The sequence below is a fragment of the Hypanus sabinus genome, chromosome 16 (assembly GCF_030144855.1).
Source record: "Hypanus sabinus isolate sHypSab1 chromosome 16, sHypSab1.hap1, whole genome shotgun sequence".
Classification (NCBI taxonomy): domain Eukaryota; kingdom Metazoa; phylum Chordata; class Chondrichthyes; order Myliobatiformes; family Dasyatidae; genus Hypanus; species Hypanus sabinus.
In genome coordinates this window covers 18,858,608-18,869,323 of record NC_082721.1, presented here as the reverse complement: position 1 = coordinate 18,869,323, position 10,716 = coordinate 18,858,608, and the positions used below count along the sequence as shown (strand labels likewise).

The 10,716-nt window shown below is 41.8% G+C and overlaps 1 protein-coding gene across 1 annotated transcript; it reads right to left on the bottom strand.

The window, feature by feature from the left end:
- Positions 1–29: 29 nt before the first annotated feature.
- gamt (guanidinoacetate N-methyltransferase) lies at positions 30–9,129 on the bottom strand. Its single transcript, XM_059991219.1, has 6 exons — positions 8,868–9,129; positions 6,255–6,400; positions 5,688–5,751; positions 3,897–3,964; positions 3,194–3,304; positions 30–1,440 (listed from the first exon to the last, which is right to left on the bottom strand). The coding sequence occupies exons 1-6, from the start codon at positions 9,076–9,078 to the stop codon at positions 1,300–1,302; spliced, it is 741 nt and encodes a 246-aa protein (XP_059847202.1). The 5' UTR covers positions 9,079–9,129; the 3' UTR covers positions 30–1,299.
- Between the last annotated feature and the right edge of the window lie 1,587 nt (positions 9,130–10,716).

The following is a 10,716-nucleotide window of genomic DNA, read 5'->3' as shown; positions in this document are numbered from 1 at the left end:
CCTCCTGTATTGGCAACAGGTACTGATGAGATCGTTTCCCAATAAACTTTCTTTCTCTAGATTTGGGAAATGGTCCCTCTGGAGAATTGGCAAAACTCCATTAGATACAGAAAGGAATAGTGGCAGTGCAAAATTCAAGTACAGTAAAGTTTTAGCTGACTAAAGCTAGCAGCAAGAATGGCCTGGGAAAAATATTTCTTATCTGTGATCTTGCATACTGATGGAGATCAGACATTTAAGGAAATCTTTATATACAAGGAAAGTGATGCCATGATATTATTTGATCAGTTTTTATTCCAAGTTTCCCCTCAGTAAAAAATGCTGCAACATTGTACCCAACAGTGCTATCTGGCAGTAGTTTCCATTTCCCCAACATTAGCAATCATGCAGGCAAAACTGTTTAGGTTAAATTTTGCTCATTGTGAAACTAATTGGTTACTTCCACTCAAGTTAGACATATTTTCTTGGGAATTCACAGTTACGTTAGTTGTAAGGTGGATACAAGCTGTGGATGCTGAACTTAGGGAGGTTACACCTACAGTAACCTGGAAGGGTTGTCCTAAGTGGTCCAGAGCAGTTCTGCGATCATCCCTATTTAAAATACTTAAAACAAAAAGCAGTAAGACATCCAGTGAGGGCAATATTAAGATTGAAAGGCAAATGTGAGAATACACACTTTGAAATCCAGGTAGCTGCTACTATAGACACAGATACTCTAGTTTTATTGAACATACACAAAATGCTGGTGGAACACAGCAGGCCAGGCAGCATCTATAGGGAGAAGTACTGTTGACGTTTCGGGACGAGACCCAAAACGTCGACACTGCTTCTCCCTATAGATGCTGTCTGGCCTGCTGTGTTCCACCAGCATTTTGTGTGAGTTGTTTGAATTTCCAGCATCTGCAGATTTCCTCGTGTTTGCTCTAGTTTTATTGCCTTCATTTCTGTTCACCATGGATCTAAAGAAATCCATGTTGGATACGATAAAATTAATAATTAAATATTCCATTTTTTAAGAAGATATTTTAAGAGGAACCTGAGAGGACACTTCTTCACTCACAGTGGTGAGAGTGTGGAATGAGCTGCCGGCAGACATGGTGAATCTGGGTTTGATTTCAACATTTAAGAGAAATTTGGATAAGTACATGGATAGGAGGGGTATGGAGAGCTATGGGCCAGGTCCACCTAGCTGGAATAACAGTTTGGTATGGAATTGATGGGCTGATGGGCCTGTTCTGTGCTGTAGTGTTCTGTGACTGTATGACCATACTGAATCCCAATGAGATCTCGATTGGCTTGTTAATGTTTGGTTATGGCTGGTGTGATCATCTTATGAAAAGAGTAGTATCTGCACTCTTTAGGGGGGGTGATGTCCATTAGAGTGGTGTTAATGTTCTCCTCCTTGAAGCCAGCTTCCACCAGATGCGGTACTTGGGTCTCCTGGACAGATTAAACACGAATGTTACTGTGGAGTTGTTCAACAGATCATACCACATGCAGCACTTTCCAAAAAAAATGTGATTTTTTATTACCCCAGTACAAAACTGCTTCAACATGCAAAACCCCATACGATTCCAGAGGAATATTGTGGGTGTTAATAGAGCAGAGAGAGAGCACTGCTGTGTGCTCATTAGTTATTGCCTTTGGGCAAGATAAAGCAGCTTACTTCCACAATTATGCTCCTTCTTCCTCATCCATACTAACTTTTTAACCTCACCTGTATATCACACACAGTTATGCATGATTGTAACTTTACTTTTGCTGAAATGAAATTATGGTTGGGTTCCACAAGCAGTAGGAAACAAGTTTAGGCAAATTCACCAAGAGTGTAAAGCACAAAAACTTAAGGTTTATATACTCTGTACAATAAATCAAAGTCAAAGATCAGCTGAACTATTGATGTTTGTGGCATGTCTTTTAAGAATCATTCATGTCTTTTAATCAGATGCATCAGAAACTCTGCATGCTTTTGAGGCTGGTGGCAAAGGAGATATACTGTTGAAGATGTTCTCTTTTGAATAAGATTTTAAACCAGTATCCTATCTGCAGTTCAGAAGTTCCTGTTGCCCTAGCAGCACTTACACTTACATTACCAGAACACAATAAATAGTTAGGCCATCAGCAAATCTGTTTATTTACAACAAGACCTGGTGATCGTAAATTCATTCTTCTGCAGTTCAGTCTTTAAGACAAAATCTCTTTAACCTTCTCAGAACTTTGTATTGCAAAGCTGCCTGTATGGGCTGCCACTGAGAAACAAAACAGGTAGTGACAGCTGGAGATTTGACAGCTTTCAGATAAGTGGATGTGGTTTAGATCACTCCCCAATGCACTGTAGCTTCAGCCGTTGTGCCCAGGGCTACCAAGTAATCGCTATCATGCACAATTTACAGCTTCAGATGGAATTTAAATTAAGAAGGGCTCATCCAACTGAGATTAATTTTGATCTCTCCCATGGTTGCACAGATCCTCTGAGATGCAGTGACAGTGGAGAGTAGGAAATAGAGGCAGCAACATAGCCAGCTATGCAATCACTGCCCTTTCCCCACAGCCAGTATTTAAACATGCAGAGGGGAAAGGTTGACAGTGATAATCCCTTTAACGCATCCTTGGGAAAACAAGACTGCTTGTGAAATGGATTGTGATGCACGCAACATGGAGTCATTGTCATTCAGCTGAACTCGAGCCCCAAGTGAGGTTAAGTGTCACTCTGCCAGTTATTGCAATTCTAAAGAGATGTCCAACCACAATGGCTTAAAGTTACACCTGCAGCTCAGACCCAGGGTCCCTTTCTGTCTTGGCAGGTATATCTTTCATTTTCGCAATATTCTTTAACTTAGAGCAGGGGGGTTCCCACTGACCCCTTGCTTAACGGTATTGGTCCACAGCATTAAAAAAGTTGGGAACCCCTGATTGAGAGGAAGCTTCTCAGACCAAATGCATTTCTTCAGGCATTTCTTCCCTACCCACCCCCCAAACATCTGTTTTTAATCTAACAGTGTTAGAATGTATTTCCATTTGATTCAAGCATATCCAGCAAGCGCAAGCTTTGCGTTTATGGTCTGCTCACTGGGATTGGGATAATGAGATCACAATAATTCTTTATTTCATAAAGAAACATTAATACTTAAATTGACCACAATTTTTCCCCCCAATCGTTTTGAAGAAGAGCATGAATTTGCTCGATTCCTACCTGGAACATTTTCTCAATGTCATTGTACTTTCCCTTCAGTAGCTCTCCCCAGGACGTCAGGTTGCAATATGTAAGAACACCACCAGGCTTCAACAAGCGCAAAGCATGTTCCTAATAGAAAGTTTAAGCAGACGTCAGTGGTTGCAGGTGGCTGCCTTTACTTCCAGGTGATCTTCACCTGTGGCACAAAAACATTTAATCCTTGCCAAGCTGTTATTCTGCCAGTCAATATAGATTCCAATATTAAAGGTTGAACGAGGAGATAACTGAACATAGACATGGGGACAGAGCTGTAAGAGTGACAAGGGTGACTATTTTCTGAATTGATTCTAGGGAGATAGTGTAGGAGTACAGCAGTCAAGGTGGAAGTTGTAGGCAATGACAGGTTTCTGTTGCACATACATTATAAAGGGCAAAATGAATTAATACCATCTGTCAAAATAACTAACTTGCTGCACCACTGTCCTGGGGTGCTGTGCATGGCAGAGTAGTGTGGGATAGGTTAACTTGTACCACGGGAATGAAAGACATGTTCCAATAGGACAGAGGAATGTGGAAACAGGAGGAGGCCTTTCAGACTGTTGGCACATTCTCTACTCTGATCATTTATCATCCACGCCTCACAAATCTTTCTCACGTGAGTTCATTGATTAGCACTACTCATTTGCCATTGCAAACCTAGGCCAAATAGATTCAGGCTTACCTTTATAAAAGCAAACTGATGTATGTGCCAGGTTTCTTCTGACAGAGGGTATGTATCATAAAGAATTCCTGGAGAGCAAAGAAAAAAATCTCAAAAAGATGGAAAGGGCACAGCACCTTAAATATTTATACTGTCATTTAAAATCCCACACCATTTCACTGGTAAAACACACACAACTTCCAATTGAAAGGCAACTGTTCCCCTCAATATGTTAAACAATTATGCATTGTAATTTTATTAATCAAATAAATTGCATTCTTAAAAACTCAAACTGCTAATACTTTGGACACGCTGAAGTTGTATATTTTACCTTGCATTTTATCAAAGCTTGTCACATGCAATTTAAAAGGATTTTTTTTTTTGAAATACCTAAACAGATTTGATCCATTGGTACAGCACTGTTTATAAAATAGCTCTTGTATTGTGCCAAAACTTCCAATTATCAAGGCGGCAACTTTTGACTGAGGTTGTACAGTTGGACGGCAGAATTGGGATACGTTTAATTTAGATTCAAAGAGCACCTTACTTTGTTTAAAATACTTGCTTATAGGTTTTTACTCATTTTGTTTTAAACTGAGATTAAATAATATCTTATTGTAAGGCTTCTTAAGATAGTGAAATAGTCTCAGATGAGAAGTTTGGACAAAACTTAACCCTCCCCTCCCAGTCCTTCTGCCCATCATATCTCCTCCCCTCTTTATACCGGTTAACTACCCTCCCCACCCTCAGTCCCAATGCAGGGTCTCAAAATGTTGACATTCCTAGCAGCACCCCCCCCCCCCCCCATATTGCTCAACCCACTGAATTCCTCCCGTAATTTGTTTCAGCTCCAAATTCCAGGATCTATAGTCTCATGTTTCAACAGTGCTTTATTGTGCACTGTACCTGCTTAATATGCCAAATGTATACATTTCCAGGACCATCTTAGTAGAGTTATCCCTAGCAAGGATTCTTAGCAATTCTTCCAGCCCCAATTTCAAACCTCAAACCAAATTCTTCAGTGCATACTGGTAATTTGGAATGGGCTAACTCGGCAGAAACAGAAATGCTTCTCCCAATCTCAACACGACTTGGTCAAATTACCCCAAAAATTCCCTTTTTACTGTTAATCCACTCAATCCAGTGCAATCCAGTTGTCCTCAATCCATTATAAATCTAAAATAATCCAAATTCTCCTAATCAATACTCCAGTGATGATTTGATTAGATCTCAGGAAGAAAGCCCTTAACTCTGAGTGGAGTCATCGGGACGCCATTGTGACAGGTTTTTTTTAAGCAGGCTTTCTTGTTTTTACAAGCCCAAGTTGCTAGCTTGACGCTCAACCCAGCACGAATGGAAAGCGCGCAAGGGAGCCAGCTGGATTCGAACACGGGAGCCTTTGCTCCGAAGTCTGCCACTACGCCACCAGCCAGCATATCTCAGAATGATACTAAATCTAAAATACAACTATATATTTTCATACACTAGATCTACTTTCTCTGCTATTTTCAAAGAGTAGACTTTCTCATTCCCAATTTAAATGGCTCCTCCCCTTGGCCACCATGCCTTCAGATGTCAAGGCCTAAGCCCTAGAATTCCCTTAAGTTCTCTAAATTTTCCTGCAAGACTTATCGTAAAGCTTCTTCCTTCATTAAACTTTTGGTTATCTCAAAATCTCTATTTGAATATTTCACCATATTAGAGAAGCTACACAAAAAGTACTGAACATTAGACAGAAAACAATTATATGCTTGGATACTTTATCAATTGTGAAATTTTTTAAAAACTGAAAGATTTCAAAGTGAAACTTGCCATCAAAATGTGTATCTGGTAATGTTGATACGACATCTTCCCAGAGTCCTTTGAGGGGAATAACCTACATTGAAATATATGTACAATTTTAATATTAATTTTAGCTGTCTTTTCAATTATTCGGACACTTGCAGGGGGTGAACTGCATTGCTCTTAAAATCACTGGTATAAATAAAGAATTTTTTTTTCAAATCTCATGGCGCTGGTCTGCAATATACTTCATTCGATTATCTTTGCCATGTACATGAAAGATAGATTTGTGTATATACATAGTTCTTACATTCTCTTAGAAAACTTACAATACAATGACTACCTGTATTTCACTTAGGCAAGAATTAGTGCATTGAAACATCTTAATGTGGGTTTTTTGTTGTGTTAGCTTTACAGTACACTTGTAATGAAGTATTATATTCAGATCTAAAATACTAGGGCATAATTCAATTGGAGGAATGGGTTTCCCTTCTCTGCTACTGCTTTCAAGTCCATAGCCATAGAAAGGGCAGAGTTTAAAAGACAGACGCCAGAAAAAGTGCTGAACTATCGAGTGTGTGGTAAGAGAGCACTCACCTTGTGAGGTTGCTCCTTCGCCCACTCCTGCAACCTACTAAACACGCCGTCGTTGCATTCAATGATCCAGTGCTCCTCAATATTTAAGGACTGAATCTTAGTGGCAGCAATTGCCATTCCAAATCCAATCTCCAGAACTCGCCCCCCTAGTCCAAGAGAAAACAAATGGTTTAATGCTGTTTCTCCCTTCCCCACTGGCTGCCCTTCAACCCAGTGCATTGACTTCTACCATTGCATTGACTTCTACCATTGCAGATACCTCAGTATAAAGAGAATCCATGTTACACTTACAAAGAAACACTCTATGCTGGAGAAACTCAGCAGATCAGGCAGAATCTGTGGAAACGAATAAACAGTCAACATTAAAGCAAACACGAGGAAACCTACAGATGCTGAAAATTGAAGCAACACAAAATGCTGGTGGAACATAGCAGGTCAGGCAGCATCTACAGGAAGAAGCACTGTCGATGCTTCGGGCCAAGACCCTTCGTCAGGACTAACTTAAAGGAAAGATAGTAAGAGATTTGAAAGTAGGAGGGGGAGGGGGAAAGGCAAAATGATAGGAGAAGACAGGAAGGGGTGGGGTGAAGCTGAGAGCTGATTGTCAACATTTCAGGCCAAAACCCTTTGTCAGGACTGGGAAGAAAGGGGGAAAAGCCATAATAAGAAAGGGAAGGGTACAAGCCAGAAGGTGATAGGTGAAGCCAAGAGGAGGGAGAAGGATGATTAAGAAACTGGGAGGTGATAGGTGGAAAAGGCTGGCGGAGAGTGGACCGTGAGGATGGGCACCAGGGGGAGGTTATAGGCAGGTGAAGAGAAGGGGGGGGGGCAGAGTGGGGACTTGAAGAAGGGGGAAGGAGGAGGTTGAAAAGTTGCAGTTACAAAGATGGATTAAGGTTACACGTTGCAGCCGAGTCGGACTGGATCCCACCACAGTAGTTGGGGAATTTAAATTCTAGATACTGTCCCCCGCAGCCACTTGATTCCAATTCACTAAATACTAGCCGGTAACCCACCCCTTGAATGAGTGGAACAGCTGGGATGCTGACGGAGGACAACAGCTGCTGAGTTAGATCTGCACTTGTGTAGCTAATTCAGAGGAAGAAAAAGGACAAGCTTTAGCTTATGGTGATTATTAAAAATAAAATTACGCTACATTGTTTCTTAATCCCTGAAGTGCACAGAAATGTACTAAAATGTTGCTACTTCTAGAAATATTCGAAGCCACGATTCTTCAACAGCACCTAACAAACATAATCTGTTGCCGTTCGACGACAAGAATAGCAGATACGACGGGAACTCAACTACCTGCCAGTTTCCCTGGGCAGTGTTTCCTCTGAGTTCCTTCCTTTTCGGCGAATGGAAAGCCCACCCCGACAACGTGAGGGAAGTATCCTCACTAGATGGACTGTACTAGTTCAAGGCTGCGTCTCACCACCACCTTCTCTTGGGCAACTATAGACGGGCAATAATAGCGATCTTGCCAGCAACAACCAGGTCCTGCAAGTGAGCCAGTCTCAGACAAAATGCTGGAGGGACTCAGCAGGCAGGTCGTGTGTGCTTCTCTGGATTTCCAGCTTCTCTTGTGTGAGTGAGCCAGCGACTTTAGGTTTCAAGCTCTCTAATGCAAGACACGGGAGAGTGGAGAATCTTCCACCCTATTAACCTCCAGACAACTTTCGAATGACTTCCGAGTGGCTTTGACACAAAGCTGCCGTTGTGATTTTGACAAATAATTTGAGACTCATTAAAAATTGATACCAAGATGTTAAAAAGGACACTTTCACTTGAAGGAACTGAAACGGATTTTAACCTTCGAGTCTGGACTCCCCACCTTGCAGCAAATGTTTGCATTCAGAACAGCCTAGCCTCATACATCCAATAACAAGGCGAATAATGACGACATTCTGCTAAGTTCGCATTCATGAACAAAAAGTAATTTCACTATGATAAGTTTTTTTTTAAAATAATGTTCTAAAATGTAGAGGACATTTGTTCTCTGCACCCTTCAACAGGTTGTCTATAAAAAAGAACTTAATGCATACAACGTCCCTCTGATTCTCAAGGTGTTCTCCCTCTTCCCCAATACGCGAAAAAAAATGGACCCAGGAAAAAGTGTAGCATCGCCACTTTAACACACAGTGACACAAAATTCTCCTTAAACGTTCATTCACAATAAATAATACTGAGGGAATTCGCCTGATTATAAACTCTAATAAACTATCCCGCCTTCTTCATGCACTCTCCACACCATTCCAAGTGGGCTTACTAAGACATTTGTAAAAACGAGCCATGGTTAGTGAGGCATTTAAATTCTTAATGTATCCATGACCTTTTACCTCTGTCTCAAATATGTCCATGAATCTGAGTAGTGGATGTATCGCTGAACGAACTAAACTTAGCTTGCTGTAACAAGAGCTATTTTTAGAATGTAGCGCTCTGAATGGCATCGGCTCCAGCAGGAGTTAATAAAACTTCTCAAAATGAGTTAATGCCTCTGGTAAAACTGATACACCTCCGCGAAACTGTAACCTACATCTTCACTCAAATGCATCGGCTGCATTTTGAAAGGCTGAGCTGACAAGGACGTTGAGAGGGTGACCGAGCGTTTACCTTTCGAGGCTGCGACAGTTGCTAGCGAATGCATGTATGGAGTCTCCCAGCGCTCCATAACTGGTTTCCCCAGGATCTCCAAGTGGGAGTCGGATTCATCAAACTTAGCGTGGGCTAGTCTCCAGTCCGATTTGCAGTCCTCGCCCTGCGAGAAGATCCGCTTCTTGGTCTCTGCACTCATATCTGCGGCGGTGGCGGCAATGAAGTACATCCAGACGGGCGAACCGGTCCTCTTTTTAAGAGCAGGGCACTTGTGCTGACTTTGCACGTAGGCCGGCTGCCTCCGCCCCCGCCATTGAAAGCTGATACATTCACAATAGTCAGAGACAAACATCAGAATCCGAAGCAGGTGGAGTGGAGCTGCAACATTTTTGTATTACTGTACTATTTAACCCTTGCCGCCTACTTCCACTTGAATAACATAAACAGGCTCTTGGGGCCGCAATGTCTGCACTGAGATTTCAAATTGAACTAAATCTCTTCTGCCTAACGTGATCTGTATCTCTCCAATCCCTACATATTCATGTGTCTAAAAGCCTCTTAAACACCACTAACTGCATCCTATCTGCGTCCACCACCAACCTTGGCATCCAGCCTGGGTGCCAATCGCTCCCTGTGTAAAAACTAACTAGCCTCACTCATTTCTTTTTAAGCTTTCTGCCTCTCACCTTAACCGCATGGACTCTAGTCCCTGACATTTCTATCCTGAGAGAAAGATTCTGACTGTCTACCCTATTCATGCCTCTCAAATTTCATAACTATCAGGTGTCCCCTCCACCTCCAATGCTCCAGAGAAACAGGAGCTTAAGAGACTCCTGGATAGGTACATGAAGCTTAGAAAAATAGAGGGCTATGGGTAACTCTAGGTAATTCTTATAGTAAGGACATGTTCGGCACAGCTTTGAATGGCCTGTATTGTGCTGTAGGCTTTCTACGTTTCCACATAACCTAAGGTTGTTTAATCTCTCTTTAAAGCATATACCCTCTAATCCAGACAGCATCTCTGTAAATCTCTTCTACACACTTTCCAAAACCTCCACATCCTTTCTGTAATGGGGGCGTGACCAGCATTGTATGCAGTGCTGCAGATGCAGCTTCGCCCAAGTTTTACAAATCTGCAACATGACTTCCTCACTCAATGCCCTGACCAATGAAGATAAGCACGATTTATGCCCTCTTTACCACCCTATCGAATTGCATGGACCTGAAGCTCTCTCTGTACATCAGTATTGAGAAAGGGTCTGACTTGAGCAGCCAAGTGGGTCTCCTTTAATGTATGTCTCATAGAGGAAAAGTTGTAGGTGAGGTTTTTGGCAGTTGAGGGCAGATTGATGTTGCTGGGGTGGTTAAGTTCTAATTGAGCAACGAGAAGGCAGATTTAAGAGCTGGACGTGATCATAGAAAGCATCCTATGACTTAAAAGGGATCATGTAAGTTGGTGAATGTGAAAACTTCCCTTTGGTTCTCCAATATAGCAATAAGGTGCAATGAGGTTGAAGGTTAAAAGGTTCTTCATCCTCAAAGGCATTCACTAAGCAGGTGAGGAAGAGGACAATGCACCAACTCCAGTGGAGGATGCGGAAACCAACATTGTTGGGTGTGATATTGAGGAGAAGCTTCAGGAGTTTAAAGAGCCAGCAAGTCTCCAGTGTCATCTCCAAGGATGCTGCTTCTTTTCCAAAAGCTCGTCATCTTACTAATCTGCAAATCCTTCTACGCAGAAGGTCACAGACAGATTATCTTGTACAATTTTGTCTTTCAACTTGAAGGTTTTAGATGGCAGCAAGCGGGAACGCAGGGACCATTCATTGATTTTGGTCTATTCATTCCTTCAGCTTAAGGAAAACTG